The 25,371-nt window shown below is 35.4% G+C and overlaps 1 protein-coding gene across 1 annotated transcript in view; it reads left to right on the forward strand.

The window, feature by feature from the left end:
* The window catches only part of CC2D2B (coiled-coil and C2 domain containing 2B), a 128,238-nt gene that overhangs the window by 18,720 nt on the left and 84,147 nt on the right, over positions 1-25,371 (forward strand). The window contains 4 exon segments of the mRNA XM_051973820.1: positions 4,459-4,595; positions 4,732-4,860; positions 5,900-6,109; positions 13,941-14,029. Of these exon segments, the coding sequence (XP_051829780.1) occupies positions 4,459-4,595; positions 4,732-4,860; positions 5,900-6,109; positions 13,941-14,029 (565 nt within the window).

A 25,371-nucleotide genomic window follows, 5' to 3' on the forward strand; every position in this document is an offset into this window, starting at 1 on the left:
AATTTATTTAATGGGGGTAGGGATGGGGTATATATGATATGGTTAAATTTACAGTATAGGAAGATCAGTTGATGGCTGAAAGAGATCAGAGAGACTTGAGGCAAGGAGACCAATCAGTAGTCTATAGCAGTGGTCCAAAAAGTGAGGTGAAGGAGGCTTGCACTGGGCTGGGTTGCACATTCAGAGAAAGAGACATATGAAAGAGATTTTACAATGGTAAAACTGATAGGATTTAGTCAACAGGTTGGATGGAGAGATCAGGGAGAGAAGAGCGTGAAGAGAGAAGATATTGACATCTAATTTGTTAGCCTGAATAACTGGAAAGATGGTGATCTCTTGAAGGAACCACAGGAGAGTTTGCCAGGGAAAGACACTGAGTTCAATTTTAGACACGTGGAGTTTAGGAAGTCTGTAAGACATCTAGCTCAAGATGTCAAAAAAAAAAATTGAAATACAAGCCTAGAGATTGGGAGAGAGATTAGAGTTGGACAAGTAGATCTGAGAATCATATGTATATTGTACATTGAAAATGTGGAAGTGAAATAGTAGAGGGAAAAGAGAAGATGACCCAAGACTGACCTGTGAAGGACCCCCACTGAAAGCGTGATATGGAGGAAGATCCAGTAAGGAAGACAGAGGAGTTATTAGGTAGGAAGAGAGCCAAGAGGGAGCAGCAATCAGTACTATAAGGTAGAGAAGAGAATATTAGGTTGAAGAGAATGATCAATAATGTCTAAGGCTAATGAGAATTAAGAAAGGTCATTAGATTTGTCAATTAAGAGTCATTGGTAATTTTTGAGAGAGCGGTTTTAGTTGAATGTTGAAGCTAGAAGCCAGAGAATTAAGAGCAGAATAAGAGGGGAAAAAAAGGCCGGGGGGTACTTGCTGTAGATAGCCTCAAAGACTTTAGGTACAAAAGGAAGGAAGGACACAATAAAAGGAGTCATTCCAAATTCCTTCTATTACCAAATATGGTATTGATAACTAAATCAAGAAGAGCCCAAACAGAGAAAAAAAAAATTACAGACCAATCTCCTTAATGAATAGTGATGCAAATATTTTAAATATTAACAAAGAGATTATAGCAGAATAATTCACTATAATCAAGTGAAATTTATACCAGAAATGCAGGGCTGGTTCAATGTCAGGAAAACAAAAAAGAAATCATAAAATTTCAATAGATGCAGAAAAAGTACCCATTCCTATTAAAAACAATGGAGAGCATATAGATAAAGGGAGTTTTCCCTAAAACAATAAGCAGCATGTTATTTAAAATCATCAGCAAGCATTATTTGTAATGGAAAGAAGCTGGACTCCCAATAAAATCAGGGACAAAACAAGGATGGTCATTAATCACCACTATTATTCAATACTATACTAGAAATGTTGACTTTGGTAATAAGAAAAAGAAATTAGAAGAGGTAATTGAGATAAAACTATTACTGTTTGCAGATGATAATGATGATAAACTTAGAGAATCCTAGAAAATCCTCGAAATCCACTCAAAATAATTCACAGCTTTAGCCAAGTTGTAGGATATAAAATAAACCCACACAAATATCAGCATTTCTGACAAAACCCAGCAGCAACAGATAGAAAGAGAAATTCCATTTCAAATAACTGTAGGCAAAATACTTAGGATTCTACCACCAAGACAAACCTAAGAACTATATGAACACAATTACAAAACACTTCTCACACAAATCAGATCTAAACAATTGTTTATTGCTAGGCTAAGCTAATATAATAAAAATGAAAATTCTGCCTAAATTGACCTACTTTTTCAGTGTCATACCAAACTGCCAAAATATTATTTTATAGAACTAGAGAAAACAATTCATCTGGATGAGCAAAAAATCAAAAATATCAAGGGAATTGATGGGAAAAAAAAATATAAAGGACAGTGGCCTATATTGATAGGCCTAAAACTGACCTAAAACTCTTTTATCATAAAGCAGTATTCATTTGGTACTGGCTAAGAAATAGAGTGATGGATAAGTGGAATAGATTAGATACATATGACACACTAATCAATGACTATAGTAATCTAGTGTTTGATAAACCTCCAAACTTCGGCTCCTGGGACAAAACTACTTATTTCACAAAAATTGCTGGAAAAACTGGAAAATACTGTATCATAATCTCAGCAAAGACTTACATTTCACACAGTTGATAAAGAAAATAAAGAGAGGAAGGGATAGTTTACATATAAGATCTTTGAAGAAAGGAGGAATTTATGACCAAAGAAGAACTCGAGAACATTATGAAATGCAAAATGGACAACTTCGATTACATTAAAAAGGGTTTGCACAAGCAAAACCATCATAAGATTGAAAGGGAAGTATAAAGCTGGGGAAAAAAAATTATAGTCACTGTTTCTGGTAAAGATCTCATTTTTAAAATATTTGAAGAACTTTGTCAAATTTATCCCCAATTGATAAATGGTCAAAGGATATGAACAGACAATTTTCAGATGAAGAAATTAAAGACATTTAAGTCATATGAAAAAATGCTCTAAATCACAATTGATTAGAGAAATGCAGATTAAAACAACTCTGGGATACTACCTCATACCTCTCAGATTGACTAAGATGATAGGAAAAGATGATAAATGATACGTGTTGGAGGGGATGTGGGAAAACTGGGACACTAATGCATTATTGGTAGTGTGTGAACTGATCCAACCATTCAGGAGAGTAATTTGGAACTATTCCCAAAAGGCCATAAAACTGTGCATACCATCTAACAGTGCTACTATTGGATCTATATCCCAAGGAAATCATATAGGAGGGGAAAGGACCCCACATGAATAAAAATGTTGTAGCAGCTCTTTTTATAATAGAAAAGAATTGGGAAATAAGTAGATGGTCATTAATTGGGGAATGGCTAAATAAGTTGTAGTATATGAAGGTAATGGAATATTATTCCATAAAAATGATAAGCTGATTTTAGAAAGATCTGGAAAGATTTACATGAACTGATGCTGAGCAAAACAAGCAGAACCAGGAATCCATTGTACACAGTAACAGCAAGACTAACAGCAAGACTGTGCCATGATCAACTAGGAAAGATTTGATTCTTCTTAATGGTTCATTGATCCAAGTCAATTCCAATAAATGCCATTCACATCCAGAGAGAGAACTATGGAGATTGAATCTAAATCAACACATGCTATGTTCACTTCTTTTTTCTGGGATTTTTTTCCTCTCACGTGATTTTTTTCTTTTTGTATTGATTTTTTCTTCCAATGTGATTCATGAAGAAATGGGTATTTAAACTTCCTAGCTGTATGACCCTAGGCAAGTCACTTAACTCCAATTGCCTCAGGGGAAAAAATTAATATACATGTATAACCAAAAAAAAGAATATATTTTTCATTATTGTTAGGAATGCCTTATTCATTTTCTTTTTTCTCAGACTTTATTCCAGGATTGCTATCTTGTTGGTTTCTGACTGAAGTCGATTTGTTGTTTATCTGGTTTGGGTTTTGTACTAAACCTGTGGCTTCCTTGGTAAAAAATTATCAGTTTTTAGAATATGGGTCTGAGGACCTCTAGGGTTCCCAAAACCATTTTAGGGAGTCTATGAATAATAAACATAATAAAGATATTTTAACTTCTAATAATTGTGAAGCTCAGTAGATATAACCCTTGTAAATATAAACCTCCTTAAAGGGACCCTCAGTAATTTTAAAGAATTTAGAAGGGTCCTGAGACCAAAAATTATGAGATCTTATATAGGGAATTCTCCATAAGGAATTTTATCAATGAAGGTTGGCACCTATTCATTCCAGTTTGTTGTCTTAAGGGTTGGCAATTTTCTAGGATCTCACTAATGCATTTGAATATCTTTGTGACTCGTAGTTATGCTCTTATTTCTCTATGCCACACTACTACTAATGACTTGTAACAATATGAGAATGAAAATTCAAGGCAAATCTCCCAGCTCCCACTACAATTACAGAATAATGGCTATAAAAATATAGTAAGGACTAATGCTTACAAAGCACAAAACACATTACAGCCTAGAGAAGGTAAGAATGCCAAATAAAGTATTTTCAATTACATGTAAAGATGCTCCATTAAATTTTTTTTTTTGCTTTTGCAAGCATTTTCTTTTTTTTTTTTTCCCTTAAGGTTTTTGACCAAAATGTTTAAGCTGGCAACTTTATGCAAACAAAACCCTTAATTCAGGAAGAGCTGGAAGCTGTCAACTTCTCTAATGCTATTTAGAATAATTTATTTCTTACAGAGAACCTGAACAGGTGTAAATTTATTTTATTATTAATACTTCCCTAGTTGTTTTGGTTTAAAAGGCTTCTTACTAGATTTCAATAATAGGGTAACTGATGGTTCATTTCCACCATCCTTATATTTTATTAGTACTAATTTTCTATTTTAGGCTGCCAGAAATATTTTACATAACCATGCATAGTAATATTTAATATATTGTTTTAAGTGATCAATCGAGATAAGCTGCCAAAAAACATGACAGCACGTATCTTAGAAGATGAAGGATTTTATATTAAAAAAAAACCAGAAACATATAAAAGGACTAGTAACAAAATGGAAAATCGCCTTCTTATATTGGAAGAGGTATGTGCACCAATTAATTAAAATAAAACAATTGATATAAGTATAGTTCTTAAGCATCAAGCAAAAACTTTTAAGTACAATTATATAAATGTTTTTAATAGAACTTTTTTCATTATTGATGAAATATTTTTAATAGGGAAAATGCTGGTTTGAAGAAAGTGGAGAAATAATTTCATTACCTTCTCCAATTAAGCAGTCATGGAATTTCAGAAAGCTCATTACTGTTGAAACCTTAAATCCAGGACTAAAAACTATTTATAAGAAGGTAATCAATTGAATCATTTTTGTATCTAAAGTTTTTCTACCATCAAATAATTATTGACATTTCTCTGAGGTAAATTGTGAACTCTTAAAATCATCATTGAAAACAATAGACCAATTTGGGGCAAGGGTAACATGGGCAAAAGTAGGTGGTAATATGCTTGTATATTCCAAAGGTCTTTAATTTTGTCAGTGGCAATAATCCTTTTACTGATGCTGGAGCTTCTTTTAATTTTAGCTAGCTTGATGTTTGGTTAACACGTATAATCTGTCACTGAGTCCATATTTGAAACTTTACTTACTTTGTTCTGCCAGAGCTTTTGCTCATGAGATGGCTATCAAAAAAACAATTGCTTGCACATCATGCATTGATGTATAACTTTAATAGAGAAGTGAAAAATACAGGTTTGAAGAATTATAAAAATTAGCACAATATACAGGAAGTTATTTGCCAGATTTATTTTACTCATCCTACCCTCAAAGCAAGAAAGGAGAAAAAAATGGGAAGCTCTGGTTAGTTAGTTAGTGGAGACACTCCTATTTCCAGAGGTGTATTCTTCCTTGCTGCTTTAGGAAGCCTTCATCCAGTTGGTATGGAATGCAACAGTTGACAAGAATACCTTTTAAAAACATTTTAGAAGGAACTTCTTCTACTTCTCTAATACAAATAAGAGTAATAATTCCAACTCCTTCCACAAAAAATCTCACCGTATCAAAATAAAGATGAAGTAGATAGTATTGGCATCTCTCTGTCTTAGAGAATCAAGTTGATTTCTTACAATGTTTCTCTGGGGAAAATGTGTTTCACATTCCAAATCTCATTCCCACACTTTGGCAACAGGATGGTGGGAGATTTAGTAGTGATTAAGATTACACCAGTTGTTGAAAAAAAAAGCTGGAAAAGTTTATTAGAACCTTATTCTACCCAATTGAGCTAATGGAACTTGTTAAATAATTCTACCTTATAAAATTAATGAAAATCAATTTCAGAAAATTCATTATGAATGATTATGAATGCATGGTAAATATTTTTCTTTCAAAAGGCAATAAAATCAGATGTAGAAAGCTGTTCAAGAAACAAAATAGAAGGCCAGAGCGAAATGTTTCAACTAGATCTCAACATCTCGATGTTACAATTCAGCCATCATCCTCTTTTCAATCAAGAACAAGTGCTATGCTTTAGGCTGCTCCAACTTTATGAATGTTTTCAAAACAGAAAACAACAAAATATTCCTCAATTGCTATATGAAAAAGTAAGAAATACTTTTTTGTTCATATGACAAAATGATCAATGTTGAAATATTAAGATAAACTATTAAGAATCACCTACTTTTAGGACATATTCATTTAACTTCAGTCATTTAAATCAGAACATAATTAAATCACCTGCCTGTGATGGATAAATGAAATCAAGGTAATAGTGTATGTGTGGAAAATTAAAGTAGGATAAACTTGGGAACTATTTGGAGAAAACAAATTAAGATTAATTAAGATTGTCATTACCTGACTGTTTATTAGTTTAGTATGGTCTATACTAGTATTCAATCTTGTTAATGCAAATATTTCTCATAGCATTGTGGAAGCATGTTAGACACTGAGGAAGGTTTCTGGTCAGAAGCTAGCATAACTATGGCAGCAGTGGTGTGGAGCATTGCAGCATTCAGAAACTGAGAGAAGAGTTAAGATAGGGCACCAAAAAGACACCCCAAGGGACATCTGAACAAGAGCTAGGTATAGGAACAATTGCCATTGGCAGTTCTGTCATTCCCTACCCAGTACTGGGTTACTGATTCAGGGCAGAGAACAGTTATAAGTATTAACCTTGGATCTGCACTGAACGCAGAACATTCTTTCGAAAGCACATGTTAACTGTGTGGGCTGTGCCTGATACCAGGAGCAGAATGCAGAATCCCAGATCAAAGAGTAGCTGGTAGTGCACTTGTTCTGAACTTGGAAAGCCTTCCAGCGGGCAAATAGTGGCTAAGTCTAGACTGCCAACTAGAAACAAATCAATAGAGCCAAACCTAGGTCAGGAGCTTGCAGAATAGGAAGAGGAGAATAATAGTTACCCCTCCTCTCTACTTCCATATCATAATTTAGGAAAAATGCAAGCTTTGAATATCCTTAGCCAATGTTGTTAAAGTAGCAAAAGGATGTAAGACAACAGAAACTCAGAACACACATCTCCTCCTTCCCTGTAGAATACTCTTATTACAAAGTCCAAAGTTAAAAATAACAATAAAAAAGATCCCAATTATAAAGAGCTATTGTGATAATAGACAGGCTCAGGACACAAACGTAGAAGGAGAGCAATTCAAAAACATTAGCAAAGCCTTAAAGAGAAATGGAGCTTGGACTTAAGTCCAACAAGAAGCATAGAAGAGTTAATGCAAGAGTTAAAGAAGGAACTAAAAATTAACTTAAAAAAAAAAAACAGTAGAAGAAAAAATGGGGAAAGAGACAAGAACTAGAAAAGGAAAATATGAAAAGACATTTAACATCTTAGAAAAAAAGACAAAAATCTTTTTTAAATAAACTCCTTTAAAATTAGATTGGCCAAATGGAACCTATTGACTCCACGAGATATCAGGAAATAATAATGCAAAATCAAAAGACTGAAAAAAATTGAATATGAAATATCTCCAAAAAAGCAACAGATCTAGAAAAGAGATCAAGGATAGATAGTATAAGAATCACTGGGCTATTTTAAAGCCATGAGCCAAAAAGAGCCTAGACATCTTTCAAGAGATCATAAAACTATTCAGATATCTTAGAGGAAGAAGACAAAATAGAAATTGAAAAAATCCATTAGTTATATTCTAAAAAAATTTTGAAATGAAAATTTCTGGGAATATCACCAAAATACAGAGCCTCAAGGTGAAGTGTAGGCAGCCAGAAAGAAAAAAATTCAAGAAGCTGTCATAGTCAGGATCACATAATTCTTAGCAGCTACAATTTCAAAGAGCAGAGAGTTTGGAATATGATATTACAGGAAGTAAAGGATTTTAGGCTTATGACAAAGAGTAATTTACCTACCAAAACTGAGTATAATAATACTACAGTAAGAAAAATGTTATCTTAAATAAAGTATTTTAAAGCATTCATGATTAAAAAGACTACAGTTGAATAGAAAATTTGACATATAAATGTAACACTCAAGAGAAACATAAAAAGATAAATATGAATGAGAAATTAGAAAGCACTATACAAAGTTAAACTGTTTTCCATTTTTATATAGGAAGATGATACATATAACTTCTCATGCAGGGATCATAGCAGTAATGTAATTAAGAGGGCCCAGATGTGATTCTGTTGTCCATTAGATGATTTCAAAAGAACAGTGGAATGGCTGGGGAAAATGAATACTTTGGTAGATTGAGGAAAGGAGAAAAGTGGAGAAAATTCTGTCATACAAATAGGGAGTTGTCAAAAAAAAAGTTTGTACAATGAGGGGAAAAATAAAGGATAAGAAATCAGAATATAAGAAACATACTTGAAATAGAAAGATACAGAGTTAAAAAATAAAGACCCTTTAAAGAACTGATTAATTGAACACTAACTTAATCCCAAGGAATCAATGTGTCAAAGAACAAGTCATAGAAGCAATCAATAATTTTGTTTCTAACAATGAGTACAGATAGATGGTGCAGTGGATAGAACATTAGCCCTGAAGTCAGAAGAACCTGAGTTCAAATATGGCCTCAGACTCTTAATACTTATCTAGATGTGTGAGCCTGGGCAAGTCACTTAACCCCAATTGCTTCCGCAAAAATAAAAAAATAACAGTAATTATGAGACAACATACCAAAATGTGTGAGATTTAGCCAAAGTGGTACTTAAGGAAAAATTTGTGTATCTAAACTATTTTATTAATAAGAGGATGAAATGAGTTGATCAACAAACTGGGCATGTAGCAAAAAAAACCAAAAAACCCAGAAAATGAAATGAAATATTAAAATAGAAATCCTGAAAATCAAAAGACAGAATAATAACAAAATTGAAATTAATAAGTACTAATAAAAATAATGAAAATTGAATTAATAATAAAACTAGGAACTGTTTTTATATTTTTAAAAATTGACAAAGTTTTAGTTATAATTTGTTTAGAACAGCTGGATAGAGCAGTGGCCAGAATTCGAGGTCTGGAATTAGGAAGACTTCTCAGACAAAAATTTGATTAAGAAGAAAAAAAGAAAACTAAAACATCAATATGAAAAATGAAAAAGATAAATTCACAACCAACAAAAAATAAAAGCAATTGTTAGAAGCTATTTTGTCCAATTAGATGCTAGTAAAACGATGCCTGAACAAAATGGATGAATATTTTCAAAAATATAAATTGCCCAGATTATTAGAACAAGAAATAGAAAAATTAATAGAATAAGTTTAGAAAAAGAAATTGAACAAACCATAAATGAAATCCTTTGAAGAAAAGTTAGCATTATAGAAACTGGACATACAGCAACCTCATACCATTTACCAGGTAAAGATAAGGTCAAGATGGATACATGACTTAACTATAAGAAAGTTATTACAGAAAATTAAAAGAACATGGAACATAATATTTATCAGACTTATAAACAGGTAAACATTTATGAATAAACAGAAGATAGGGAACAAAGTTAGGTGTAAAATGGATAATTTCAATTCAATTAAAAAGATTTTGTATAAATCAAATGTTGCCAAAATTAGAAGAAAAGTAAAAAGTTTTTTGGGGGAGAAATGTATAAAGATCTCATATCTCAAAAAATTTTATCTATAAGATGGGCCATTTCCCCATTGATAAGTGAACTAAAGCTATGAACAAGCAGTTTGCCAGTGAAAAATCAAAACAATTTATATTCATATGAAAAAATGCTCTAAATTACCACAACATTGTGGTATAACAAAATAGTAACCCTGGGGCAATGATCAGCTATGGTTGACTATATAGTATTTTAAGATAATTCCTAAAGACTCGAAGGAAAATGCTATTCACATTTTAAGAAAGAAATGGAGTCTGAATGCAGATATTATTTTAACATTTTTCCCCATGTTTTTCCCCTTTTATTCTATTTTTTCTTTCACAACATGACTAACATAGTAATTTTTTAAAGTTCTAAATCATAATTGGACAAATTAAAACAATCACCTTCCAGATTCACTAAGATTATTGAAGGGGAAAATGACAAAGGTTGTAGGGGATGTGGAAAAATTGTGATACCAATTCATTTTCCATGGAATTGTGAACTGATCCAGCCATTTTGGTGAGCAATATGGAATTATGCCTAAAGAGTTAGTAAACACGTATATTCTTTGGCCCAGCGATATCACTACTAGATCTATTTTCAAAGATGATTAGGAAAAAAAGAAAAAGAACAAATATGTTCTAAAATGTTTATAGCAGCTCTCTTTGTGGTGGCAAAGAATTGGAAATTGCAAGGTTACCTATCAATTGGGGAATGGCTGAATAAGTTATGGTATATGATCATGATGGAATACTACTATACAAAAAGAAATAATGAGCTTAATGATCTTAGAAATATGAAAAGACTTGAATGAAATAATGGGGTGAAATGAGAACCAATTAATCAACTAATCAATTTGCTAATGGTACCAGGACAAATAACCTACATAGCTGTAATTTTGGATTTTTAAAATTTGGTCCAAATGAAAAGTTTTTATATTGGAAAGGACCAGGAAAAGATACATGGGAAGGATGATGGGAAAGAAATGATTCTAAAGAGATCTGACATCAAGATGTCAGAGGTTACATTCTGAAAGTTAAGAGTGGAGGACTACAGGTCAAGCACATAAACTATAAGCTAACTCTCAAAGCCTATACCCTTGTCTACTTTTTCCCTCTAAGGTTGAGCAGAGCTATCGTCATTACTACTGGTGCTGCTGCTGCTGCTGCTGGAGGCTTACAGCATTTCTTGTTTTATTTCAGTTGAAAGTTCTAAAGAATGAAGTAGATTTTGTTTAAGCCTTTTAGATGTCCACAGATTCTGTAACTTTAAATTTCTGTGTTCTAAGCTTCAAAAGACTTCAACTGCCAAAACCCTTTCTATAATACTCAAGAAACTAAGAAAGTTGCTAATATATAATAAAAAATAGCTAATATTTATGTAGCACTTTATGGTTTTCAAAACATATCTCATTTGCATCAAATGATAAAATAAAATAAAGGTATTAGCATTTTTCTGATTATGAAATGGTATTTAAGATAGAAATTAATTTTGTAAAAGAAAGGAAATTGGGAAGAGGAAGATGTGGAGGGCAGCGCCCTATGCATAAACTATGAGCCAATAACGAACGATAGTTAATAGAGAAATGTAGGCAAATTGAAGGAAACTTCCCTTTATGCTTTCTAACACTATCAAGTCAGTTGGACACCATCATTCCTCTGCTGAGTGAGGCCACACACACCTAATTTTTAGCAAGTAAAATTCAAAGACTTATTAACAAATTTCTTTGCCTAGCATTCAAAGTACTCCAGTTTTCCTTTTTGACCCTATTCTCTTATTACTCCTTTTCATGTGCTACATGGTCCAAAAACATTTTCTGTATCTTCATTTCCATTAACAATTCTCAAGCTGTTTCCTATTCCTAGAGTATCTTCCCATTTCTCTTTATCTACTGATGTCCTATCTATGTTTTAAAGCCGTATTCTGATACCTTGTTGGTAACAAACTCCTCCTACTACACAAAGTATTTTTACCCCTAATATTTATCCTAGAAATACAGAAGTATATTTTATTTCTCTAACATACTTGTTAACTACATGTATGTGTGTATGTATATATACATATATATTATATATATATACTTAATATACATGTTATAATATTTTGTTTATATGTATTCATGTGTGATATTTAAATTACTTCCCCCACATACACATTAATGGAATTTGAATTTGAATTGTTAAGTACTAAGGAGGTCCTGAAGATTCTTGGGCAAAGAAATTGTATGTATACTTAAAAAGCTGCTTCTGAATGAATTTTATATATCTGGGTTTTTATATTCACTAAAAACAAGTTTTGAAAAATTAAATCAAACTCATTGTCTTAGGATCTCTAAGGAATCTCTAAGACCATTCTTTTAAATACTACTTGAGGCAGCAAAAAGACCATTCTTTTAAATACTACTTGAGGCAGTTCTGGAAAGCCCTAAAATCCTCTTTTCCTGAGTGCCAAAAAGCACTCAGCTTTCAAGAAGCTAGATGATGACTTACTGGAATTTTATAAAGGAGAATTCAGCTTAGGTACAGGTTGGACTGGATAGCCTCTGAGCTGCCTTACAACTCCAAATATATATAATCTCCTGCTTATTTTATTTACTTCTCTTAGTTTATTATCTCGTGACATTTGCAACATTCTTCCCAACCCAATTACCTAAAAAACTATAGAAGCTGTTTTGATCCTAACTATTAGGAAGGACCTTGATGAGGCATTTCTGATGAGATGAGGTATTTCTAACATTTTTGTACTGTATTGGAGAATATTAGGGTAGCAGAACAAGTGCTAGTTTGGGTTTCAGAAAAGTCAGGTTCAGATCCCTGTGCCAGGATTTAGAACCTTAGTTACTTTAGGCTAGTCATGTAATCCTTTTGTCCTGCAGTTTCCTCATCTGTGAAAATAAAGAGAATTAGATTAGTTGATCTCTTAAGAGTTGTTCTAGCTCTGAATTGTAAATACAATGAGAACTGGGGGAGTGAAGAAGGTAACAAATGTACAGTGATTATTTTTACTTCTTATTGTCGTTGACCATCTGAATTTGTTTAAAAAGATATTTTAGGCCTACTCCATTCTGATTAATATTGATGATTTTTCTTTCTCATAGGGATAACTTCTTCCATTTCTCTGACTTCTGAGTTTTCTGGTTATTGAGTACTTATAGCACTCATGAATAGAGATCAGACTATCTTTCCATTTAGCCACTAATATAATTTTTCTAATGTTCTGGTCTGATCATATCACTTATCCTTATTCAATATATGCCAGTGGCTTCATATCACCTCAAGATCAAATACAAAATGCTCTGACATTCAAAGCCCTTTCAAAGCTCTGTTGAGTCCCTACATTTCCAAGTTTCTTACACTATATTCTCTGACACAGACTTTTTGATTCAGTGACACTTGACTTTCTGGCAATTGCATCAACAAGATTCTCCAGCTCTCAGCTAGCTCCCATTCCTGGAATGATTTTCTCTCTTGCTCAGTTTACTAATCTTCTTGGCTTCCTTTAAGAGTCAACTAAAATCCCTTTTTTTATTGGAAACTTTTTCTAACACTTCTTATCTTTAGCATCTTCTCCTGTTAACTATTTCCTATTTATTCTGTATATAGATTAGATGGTAAAAGCAAGTTCTGTTTTTTGCCTCTTTTTGTATTCTCAGTGCCTAGCTCGATGCTTGACATAAAAGATGGTCTTTAATACATATTTATTGATTGAGTCATTTTTATGCTCAAAGCCCTGTGCCAGGTATTGAGAGAAATAAAATTTAAATCCTTGATCTCAAAGCATCTGTAATCTGATTGGTAAATAACTAATTAGAGATCATAGTAAACTTGGAAAAGAACTTGAACTGCTGAGCTTGGAGTCACCAGACTTGAGTTTATATCCCAAATTTACTATTTAACTCTTTTGTATAATCTTGAGCAGACCAAATAAAATCTCTAAGCCTCAGTTGTATATCTCTAAAAGGGAAGTTTAAACTAGAGAGGGATTGGGAATATCTGGCCCTCTTTGAAATCATTTGCTAAGGTAACCACACAGGCCATGATGAGCTGAAAATTAGGTACAACAACCTCTCAATGCTTGAGTTCTATAAGTTGATTAATTTGATTGGCCTGTGAATGATGTTATAAATATACAAATGGTCCTCAGCACAGAAAAAGTTTCTCCCTTAAACTAGATGATCTGCAAGGACTCTTTCAGTTCTAGATATATGATTCTATTATTGTGACCCTCATAAATACATGTAAAAATTGCCTTTTTTGTGTCTCTTCCTTCTGCCCATGTTGTCATATGGTTTAGAGTGAAGTTCCTAGATACATCTATATTCAAAATGTACTCAAAACAGCTTTTCTCTTTATTGTAGCTTAAAGCACTAACAAAAGTCGCGAGCGATAATCAGAAAATAAACCAGTTGACCAAAAAATCTCTACAAGATTATACCTGGCAAATACGGTATGTTTTCAGTAACTGACCCTTAATAATAATAATTGCACATTTATACGGTACTTTTAGTAGGTAAAGATTTGTAGAGAGTGTTAAAGATGCATGGAATAGATGAACCTCCAAGTAGAAGAGGTAGAAGAAGGTTGATAGCACAGGGAAGGTCTAGAAGTGGGAGTGGTAAGCAAGGAAATCTGCTGACTTCTTACTTCCTGGCCCAATTTACTTGAGGACATGAGAACAAGAACCACTAACTCTAGAAAGGATATTGAGGGATGCATTATCTTCTAGATAATCTTCTAGATAAAAACCTAGAGTCAGGTTTTTGTCAAATTCAGGTGATAGAAGGAATATAAAAGGAAATGATTTAGTATGAAAAAGTTCTCCTTAGAGCTCAGATTCTTGAACTGTGGATGGTGACCCCATATAGGGTTGATGAGATAAAATAAGCACCAGGAGTGGGAAGTAGGAAAAGAGCAATAAGTTGTTAAAAGAATAAAATATGTATAAAAGTAATAGAAATTTATTTTGCCAATCATAAGACATCCATCACAGATTACAAAGTTTTGCTATTATGTGTATTATCAAGGGGAAAGATAAGTTCCCTAGTAGATCTCACAATTAAGCAGGAGAAAGAAGCTATTAGAGGGAAGACACTATGAGGTATGAGAGTACCTTGTAGTAGACTCCTTAAAAGGAGTCTGCAATGAAAGGGGTGCTACTTACTTACATGAATAGCTTCATGGGCTCAATCACAACAGGAGTCAGAAATGAATGAGCAGTTTGCATTTCAGGATGCACAACTTTTAAAGTCTCAGGGGAATTGAGGAAGAATCTATGAAGGAGAGGAATGGAGGAGAAATTTGGTGGCACAGGAGGAGAGATTGAGGAGGAGTCAGAAGGAATCCCTCTGGCTGACTAGATCCCAGACCTCTCTAAGGTATCAGAGAAGTATCTGATAGAACTGAGACAGAGGAGGCTGATTGTTACATTTATTGAGACAATAGAGGCCCAATTAAGGGATTTCATCTCACACCTTTGAGGCAAAGTGAAGGGAAGGAAACTGTTCCCTTTATTGAGACTGTTTTTCTTTTTAAATTATCACTGAAAGTGTGTCTCCTTTTTGATCTGAGAGATCAGGATCTCCCATGCTCCAAGGAGTCTAGTGAGAGGGCACATCCTCCCAGGATGAGAGAAGCAACACTATTCAAGGGCAAATCAACTCCCATTGATTTTTGTAAAATTCTAAATTCTCATTCAATTGAGAAATCCTGGTCTGATCAGCTCAAGCTGTCCCAGCCCTCCACCAAGAGCTACCCATTTAACAGGTTTTCTTAAACTCATTTCTTTGCAGAAGGTTCAAAGCAGCTTGCTCTGCTTTTAGGAGCATTCTCTTCTCAGTGTCAGCCTCCATTTCCCTAATAGGACTTTGCAGAATGTCCAAAGCAGCTTGCTCTGCTTCTAAGACCTTGCCTACTGAAAAGGCAGGCATTCTCTTCTCATTGACACTAATAGGACTTTGCTACTAAAGAAGTCAGTCTCGTAGCAAAATTGGCTTCCTATCCAACAGTTGAATTCTTTCATGAAGAAGCTGTGCGCCAACCAAAAGGGGATTTTAACAGCTCTTACTGCCACTTACCTCATCACCATTAACATCATCAAAAGGAGGTTGATTAAGGCTTCATCTTATTCTAGTCTGGGAGAGAGCTAGCTTCCTTATATTATAGCATTTAATAAGCTGGTTTCAAAGTCCACATAATTATCTTATAATTGAATGTGGGGCTTGTAAAATTATGATCTATAATCAATAAATATTTGTTTTGTATACTTATTTTATATACCTCTATCCCCAGGTCTTGTAAAAATTTCTCATGTAAAAAAGGGTAAGAAGGTTTGCTGTAGAGTACACTGAGAAAAGGGGACGGCTGCAAGAGAGAATGTGGCAATGTGAGGTTGAGCTGGTAAGGGATTAAAATGGGGAGAGGTAGATATATAGCTTACATAGATAAAGAGAGCATTTATTAAACACTGTTAGGCACTGTGTTAATCAAGCAAGAAAATAAAAGATAGTTTCTACTTTTAAGAGCTTATGATCTTATGGTCTAATGGGGGAAGATGGCACACAAAAAAGAACTGGAAAACATGGTGGGCAATCTGTGTGTATGTCTGAAGAATGAGCCAAGAAGGAAAGGAGGACTGTGACTGAGACCTTTCCAGGCAAGGGCTCATCCAGCCCTAGAATGATCTCAACTTGTAGTCTCCCACTTAGGGACAAGCAAGTGGAGTAATAAAGGTGAGGCAGAGGGAGCCTGGAAGGAGATAGAAAGAATGGTGAAAATGTGGTGCTCAAGGATGAGGGGACTTTTTTGGCTGTAAGACAAGGAAGAACCCATTGGTTTGAGGCCTTCATGGGAGTGGCGTTACTTTCAGTAGCTTCTCTTTCTAGAAGTAATAGGTGGCTAAGGAAAACAGGCTCTGGTGATTCTTAGTTCTTAAAATCTAATCGCCTCTAATTGTTTTGAGTCACAGTAGTATTGGATCCCAGAGTCCTGTATGATTCTAGAGCTCCATGGATCTAGGACATCTGCTAGCGAATTATACCTGAATTTATATTTTATGTTCTTTTTCCAAAGAAGCTTCTTCTCCATCATCTAGCAGTTCTTTTAGCCTATAAACTCCATGAGGGTATTGAAGTTGGAAAAGTTTGGGGTCACAGACCAGTGCTGCAAGGGGAATCAAAAGACTATGCAGGCTTGAACCCATCTTTAATCAAGGAGAGCAAAGTTTATTGTAACAGCATTACAAAGTGGGCTTGAATTTCTAAAAAGAAATTAGAGAAACAGAAGCAAGGAGAGACATTTATACAACTTTTATCATTGATATATGCTAATTCTATAGCTCATAGGAAGAAAGGAATCTGGTTCTCATTGACCAGATTATACTGACCAGATTATCAGTCAACAATGAATTGAGGAGTGGTTTTATTCACTATTTTCTCAGAACTTTGATCTGTGGAACTATCCTGAGGCCAGAAGCTATCTGACTAAGGAGTAGTCAGAATCAGACAGATTCTGGGTGTTGGAGTTTCCTGAGGCAGACTCCAAAGCCAGAAAATCTAGAATCACTGACTTATTGCCAGATCCCTCTAAAATCAGGGGACCACAAAATCATATTACATCATATTTCTCCTCTCAAGTAGTTTGTATCCCAAATTCATTTGGGACAAAGGATAAAGGCTTCATCTTCTGGAGCTGCTTCATGTTGATAAATTTAAGGCCCAGTCCAGTGGGGTCCAGACTGAGGAGGGGAGGCAAGATGGTGGCAGCAGCATTCAGAGGGGTGCTGGTTTTCAGAGTCAGTTAGCGAACGGTATTCATATTGAATGAGTAGTTGAAAGTTCATAGCTTGGAGTCTGGAAGAAACAAATCTCACAAGTAGGTTAAAATGCAGGGCTCAAATATGAGAAAAAAGAATAATTAAAAAGTGGAGTTAGTAGAGACAATAGCCAGGAAACCCCACCCAGAGCAAGTCTGGTGAGGGGGATGATGAGGCTATCATGAATGCCTCTCATCCAAACAATTTTTCCTAGGATAAATACCAAGAATGTTTCCCCCAAATCCCTGCTTTTGTCTCCTTGAACGGGTGGGGACCGTGTCTGAAGTAATGTCACTTATTATGAAGTCACTTATACATAATGAAAGAAGCACTCAGATGACCTAGAGTATAAGCAACATGTTTTAAAGGTGTTAAGCATTGGGTAGGGAGAATGATATGCAGGATGGAAATAATAATTAATCTTAAATAGGTTTGTTTACCTTTAGCAAAAACCTAAGTCTTTAGTCTTAAAGGTGACAACAAAAACCAAAAAGCATTTTGAAACACCTAAGGGGGAGAAGGGGACATATGTGTAAATCTATCTGCTAGTCCTTCTATAAATATGAATGTACCCTCTCCTCCAGACAGGTTTCAGGATGGGGAGTGAGCAGCCCTTTCACAAACTGGGCATCTTTGACAGATCTGTTTGTTTCTCCTACCTTGTGACCAGTGAAAATAGGTTTCACAAGGAATTGGAGAGCAGTTTTTTTTTTTTTTTTCCATGTGAGTAGCTTGGTGTAGGCCACACAAGTTTCCACTGGCTGGCTTTGGGCTTTAGAATGTTAGTTCTCAGGAGGTGATGAAGAAGCTTCAAGGAAGGTGGTTTATAAACGAAGCATTATGAATGAGTTTGCCAGAATCATTTTGGAGTAGATATCCTACAATTACTATCTTTCTGGCAAGAAAACAAATATAGTCAGGTTAAAGTTATTCCCCTGGGGAGGAGAGGTAGCTAATACAAATGGAGTGACATCCAAGGTGGGGACTGTGACATTTGGCAGTGGGGCCTTTGCAAACATGTCTCAGGTCAGATATGTGGGCTGGCTTGAGGATGCTGAGAGCACACCCAACAATCCTGAATGCTCCCCACTGCTCCTGGAGTTCCCTAGTCTAACTAAAAATGAGGGAGTTATCTCCCCCATACCAAGAACTTAAGTGCCTCAGCTCTCTTTTGAGTTATTTGATAAGTGAAGGCTGGGGCCTTTGTCACTCTACAAAGAGTTAGGCAGGCCTAAAGAAGTTCCCACTGGCTTGTATCTGGAATTGGAAGCTGGCTTGAGAGTGTTTGAAACCACCCAGATGCAGAAAGCGTGTGTCCCCTTATCATCTTAGCTGGAGAAATAAAGGTACCATGATCAGGGGTGTCAGCACAGGTAACTGAATCTGCAAGCCTGTTTCCCTCGTATATTTAGTAGGAGAACTTTTTGCTGTCAAAAAGTCCCCTTTTCATATAAGGCCGTTAGTGTGCAAAATAGGAAAAGCATATTTGGAGTCCATGTAGGGCAGTTTTGCTCTTTGTAAGGGCAAAAATATTCTGAATTTGGTGGGGGTTAGAACATCTAATGGTTGACCTAGGGTGAGTTTAGAGGCTTCCTCAAGTAGAAGGGCTGTGGCAATACTCTTAAGGCAGGAGGGTCACCCCAAAGATGCCAAATTTCTTTGAGTAGCCTTACATTAGGTAGGGCTAAGACCAGAGCAAGAGATTAGTTTAGCTTTTAGGATCTCAACAGATTGATAAGATTGTGGGACTTTAAATAAAGAAATTTCATAGACCTTCATGGGAGGGAAGGGGGGTGGAAGTTAAGGGTTTGTATGGCTGCCATCTGAGAAGCACCTTGGGTGGGACTGCAGACCAAAATATCATCTAACCAATACTGGCCATGTGCATTGGGAGGGAGGTAGGGTATGTTTCTCTGGATTTGCCCCTTCAAGAGCAAAAAAAAAAAAAAAAAAATTGTGAGTCTTTATGCAATGATATATGAAAGAAAGCATCTTTAAGATCTAAAAAACTATTATGTCCCCTGGGATACTTGTATTGGGCTCTTGGCTTCTACTGACCATTTGTTCTAATTATAGGAATTTGCTATATGAGGAAAAAACAGGAACATAATTATCCTTAGCATCAAAACAGGGCCTTCAGATCTCAGCCTGAGAGCACATACATGACAGGATAAGGCATCCTTATTAGTTAGATCTGTTTGACAACTGATCATACAGTAAAACTCTACCTCATAGCCAGATTCAGGAATAATCAGGTGATAAAGAAATAGAACTGGGAAATTGAGTCAGTAGGATCCCACTTTAAGCAGAAGGCCAAGGTCATGTTCTCCCAGTTTTTTGTCCAGATAAGTGGTCCACCTAGACATTTCATGAAGACATTCTCTGAGTGTTTTATGGCATTTCTCTTCGAAATGTTGGGATACTGATTTAATGATCAGGCCATCAAATTCAGAACTAAAAATATCAGTTACAATCCAAAGCCATTTTATCTCTAGTAGCAAATTCTACTAATCGCAGCTTAGGGCTAGATACATTATTTTAAACGATTACCAGGATTTAAACTCATAAAAGATTTTGTTTTAACATGTTTTATATATTGAAACTGATCCTGGTGCCAAAGGATCAATCATTATATAGGCTTATAAATTCTTAGTAGATAATGCATGCCTTGTTTAGAAAGTATAAATCCTAAACTAGGATTATTTCTTAGGACTGATGATGCTTATCCTAATAGTTTTGTTTGGGACAAAAAGACCTACCCAAATTGACTACTATAGAGATCACTCATAAAAAGCAGAATTATTTATTAGAATCTTTTATTAGAAACAGAGCCCATCCTGGTCTGCGAGCCAAAGCCCACAGCAGTAGAGAGCCACTCCCTTGAAAATGTTCACAGTATTTATACATTTCAGACAAAGAGCCCCCAAAATCCCATCCTCTATATGGTGTGATTGGTCACATAAGCTCTATTCCCCTATTTGGTCAGCGGAATATAGTAAATGTATAGCTTCCTTCTTTGGACAATGGAATGTAGTCCAGGCCTTATCTAAAATCACATGCTTCCTGAGAAGCCAAAACTGAGATCTTTAAGACTTCAATTAATTTAGCTAATAGTCTCTGATCAATAAGTGCTTGATCTGTAAGTTCTTCAATTTTTTCCCACAGTTTCAAGAAAACTGGCAAACTTACATATTAAGGGGAGTTGACAGAGACCCCCAAGAAAGGGGCTGAAGAATTTGCTAAGTTGCCCACCCCAACTATTTTCAGTGCTTTTGTGAACTGTGCTGTTTGATATCTCCCACCACTCTGTGAAGGGGGAAAAGAGTTCACACCTCATACTTGTAGGTAAACTGATAAGGCATAACATGATGACAGTACTCCAAGCAAGTTAGTTAAAAGATTTAGAATTTTCCTAAATAACCAAATAGTTTTAGCTGTAATTTCTATTCCCTTAAATAAATTTCCCTTTTGTTTTAGGGAGAAAACAAAACAATTCTTAAAACTGAGATAGAACAGTTTTTTTAATTGTCTTAACTTTAATGAGCCTAGACAAAATTGAATTGCAATTTGGTTATTTTCCAATTCACATAAATCATTTCTCTTTTTGTGAGGCAGGAAAAGGGATAAAGTGCCAATTTTTACTGACAGGGCCCTGAGAAGTCTGACCCTAGATAACTAGAGTTTTTAAAGTAGTGACAAACTGCTTTTCTCTTTTCTTAAAGTTGCAAAACCTTTCTGTTAACTCTATCAGTGAAAATAGATCTCTTTGGTGGGCTTTCCTTTAAAATTGCTTTTTATTATTATATCTCAAAAAAATTTCCAAATTACTTTACATACACATAGAAATCATTTATCTTTTGGTTACATTAAAAAAAAACTCATAAGATATCAAATATAAAGCAATTAATAAAGCAGTTAACATTCATATAGCATATTTTATGCTAAGTACTTTTGCAATTATGTGGTCTTCACCACAACTATTATTTTTCTTGACAAATTAGGAAACTGGGCACAGATAAAATAATTTTGCCATAAATTACTTAGCTAATACATATCTACAATTGAGACAGAGAATGGTGGTCTTATCAAATGCAGAGGCTGACTGGCTTTCTGGGTGCTGCCAAGTGTTAGGACAAGATGCTAAGTCACTGGAATTGATAGAGACAATGATTAACTAATTTAACATGGTATTTAACAGTTCTCTAGTTCACTAATGTATTTAGTACTTATTAGAGTTCCACAAGATTCACACCTTTAAGAGATACATATAAGCTAAGAGCCTCAAACAGGATTCTGTCTGGGACATTCAGAAGTCATTCCTTCTTTCACCTTGGTGCTGGCTGGAGACATGTGGAGGGAGCTAGAAGATGAAGATGGCAGAGGCAAAGTACTAGTGGCAAGAGCTCTCGAAACCAAGAAGAGGGATAGGCTTCTAAGAAAGCTAACTGGGCCCAAGGAAGGAAAAGACTTGAAATATTTGAAAGAGAAAATAAAGGATTTGGACTTTTAATTCCTGGCTGCATTTGAGGTAATTATTTCTTTGAGCTGAAACTAAGATTGCTCCCAGAAGCCCCCCAAGAAACCTGCTCTCAGAGAACATTATATTTTAGAGAAGAACATTACATTTTGGTGACCGAATGTGAGACAGATAAGATCCAGATCCAGTGGAAAAATCTCCTTGACCCAGAAATTAGGGTGAGTACAACAAGGAAACTTTGTTAAAGAGCTAAAATAGTATTTTAGCTAAATGTAAAGAGCTAAAATGGGACAGATGTTTAAAAAACAGCCTTCTTTTCCAATTCAAGGAAAATGTGTAGAGAGTATTGTCAAAGTTATGAAAAGCCAAGGTTTGATTATAATTTGGGAGCAGATCACTGAATTTTTAGAAACTGTATAGCACATATCTCTTTGGTTCTCTATGGAAAAAGAATTGGATCTAGAGGAATGGAAATTAGTAGGAGAGCAATCATATCAATTCTACAATGAAAATGGACCTGATTCAATTTCCAAAGACACACTTAATACATATAATTTAATATAACTGGTTTTAGGAAATCATATAAGTTATACAATAAGTAAAAAGAAGAAAGAGCAGGATGGGGAGGTGCCAACTAAACTAGGTGAAAAGAATGAAGAATCAGATAAGAATGGAGTTAAGTACAATTCTGAGTGTGGCACTTCACAGCAGGAGCATTCCCCATCCCCTGACCTACCTCCCTCAATTAACCCTTCATGTGTGGAGGGAGAAGGAGGAGGGGAAGAGGCAGTGACACAAACAGAACCACCTATTAAGCAGCCTATGATAAGATTACAAAAAGCACTGGTTAAGGCAAAAAATGAAGGACAGGATGTATCTGATTTAATATATGCATACCCTGTGATTGAAGAGCTTGACTCTTCATGTCAAAAAAGGAGAAAATAAAGTCCTAATTTGGAAAAAATTAAGGATTTGAAAAAGGGTTGCACTCTTTATGGGTCTACATCATCTTATGTTAAAATGTTACTAGATAATTTGACTTAGGAAATCCTAACCCCTAGTGATTGGAAATCCATAGCAAGGACATGGATAAAACTTGTTGTGGCTTTCTGAGTATCATGAATTATGTAGGATTCAAGCCAGATGCAATAGGCAAACTGGAGTTAACTTACAAATCACTTTTGACCAACTAGCTGGTGAAAGTCAGTATGAAGAGAATTCAGAACAGATTAATAACCCCACAATATCTTATGAACAGATTGCTACTGCTGCTATAAAAGCTTGGGGTTCCCTCCCAGGAAAAGATGAAGGTAAAGTCTTCACAAAAATAGAGCAAGGTCCCAATGAACCATTTTGCAGATTTTGTGGGATGTTTGCAAACAGCTGTCACAAGAACTATTGAAGAAAATGCAGCTACAGAAATAATGACCAGACATCTGACTTAAGGAAAATGCTAATGAGGTTTGCAGAAGAATTATATGGGGACTACACAAAGATGCTCCTTTAGAAGAGATCATAAGGTGCTATGCCACATTGAGCACAAATGCTTAATATAGCCAGACTATGATGAACATGGGAAGACAGGAATCCTCTTGGCAAGGGACTTCTAGAGAAACTCGTTGATATTTTCAGTGTGGAAAAGTTGGACATCTGAGAACTCAGTGCAGATATAGAGATGGAGTGAGAGGATAGAGTGAGAGAATAAAACCCCTAACCCCATGTCCAAAATGCTACAAGGGCTTCCACTGAGCCTCAGAATATAGATTGACCCAGGGAAATGAGAGGCAGGGCCCAACTCCAAGATGATATACAAAAGACAGGTGGGGTTAGGGTTAGGGTTAGTTTATACAGGCTTTTTAATACAGGTCAGTGTCCAATGCAAACAGCTCCAATGTAATTGCCAGATGATGAGAGATTTAGAAAGTGGAGAAGGAAACAGATGGATAGCAATGAGCGCCTGGAGAGAGACAGAAAAGGAGAAAAACCTCAAAACAAACGAGAAGATCTAAGAAACATCTGACACAGAAAGAGCATGGCTGATAATGAGACTGTTGAAGGACTTGAAAACCAGCAGGAATCATTGGATTCCCTAACACAAGATGAGACTATTGCAGGACTTCAAAGCTTGCAGGAATTATTGTATTCCTGGCACATGAACTAATGGACAATAGATTGGCTGTGGACTATTTCTAGGACTTATGACATGTATAATTCCTCATGTTATTTGTTACATCACTACTAGCCTGTATTACTATGTGCTTATGTAATTTATGTGATTATGTGTAATACTTCCCATATTGATAAATTTATGTATACTTGTTTTAAGAGTGAGTCCCTTCAGAAACCCGCTAATCTGATTTGATTACTCATTTCCTTTGGTGTTTTCATCTCCCTTCCTGAGATGTCAGGGAGGGCATGATCACCTTCTTTTTATGGTGTTTTCAATCCTTTTTTGAGCAGTCAGGGAAGACGTGATCACCTTCTTTTTGGGGGGGTTCTCACCTCCTTAAGTCAGGGAAGTCATGACCACCTATGTTCTAAATTAAAAGAAAGCAGGAGATGTTAGGATTCTTACAAGGTGCTAAGTCACTGGAATTGATAGAGACAATAATTATCTAATTTAGCATGGTACTTAACAGTTCTCTAATTCACTAATGCACTTAGTACATAGAGTTCCACAAGATTCACACTTTTAAGAGAGCATACATAAGCTAGGAGCCTCAACCAGGATTCAGTCCAGGATATTCAGAAGTCATTCCTTCTTCCACCTTTGTGCTGGCTGGAGACATTTGGAGGGAGCTAGAGGCTGAAGCTGGCAGAAGCAAAGGACTAATGGCAAGAGCTCTTGGAACTAAGGAGAGAGACAGGCCTCTAAAAAAGCTAACCAGGCCCAAGGAAAGAGACAATACTTGAAAGAGAAAATAAAGGATTTGGACTTTAACTCCTGGCTGGATTTGAGGTGATTAGTACTTCGAGCTGAAACTAAGGCTGCTCCCAGAAGCCCCCTAAGAAACCAGAGAACATCATATTTTAGAGAAGAACATTATAGCCAGGGGCACCTGAATTCTTCCCAGGCAGTTCCTGGACAGAACCTGCTGAAATCTGGGGTATCAGAATATCCCTTTGATGGTAGTTTCAGCTCAGGGAATGCTGACCATGGAGCTTGGCACCCCCCCCCCACTCCATTCCCATTCTCCCCAAGCTGGACTTGGGGCTATTTGGGCAAGGTTGTGTGGGGTTTCCATGTTTTTGCTTTCCCTATTTCTGTAAGTGAGACAGAATTTGAATTTCTCTACAGTTCTGAGATAAAAAGTGTTGGCAAACAGAGATTTGGGCTATATTGATCTTGCCTAGCAATCCCCACAACTGAGATGTTTCACAAATTTTTCTTGCAATTTTAAAATGACTAATTGCCAAACTTCTTAATCATTGCTTTCAAAACTTTGAGAATTTGTTAAGATGTTTTGCTCTCAGAACTTCTGAGAATCTGTAAAGATGTTAT

Source organism: Antechinus flavipes, chromosome 2 (genome assembly GCF_016432865.1).
Source record: "Antechinus flavipes isolate AdamAnt ecotype Samford, QLD, Australia chromosome 2, AdamAnt_v2, whole genome shotgun sequence".
NCBI lineage: Eukaryota > Metazoa > Chordata > Mammalia > Dasyuromorphia > Dasyuridae > Antechinus > Antechinus flavipes.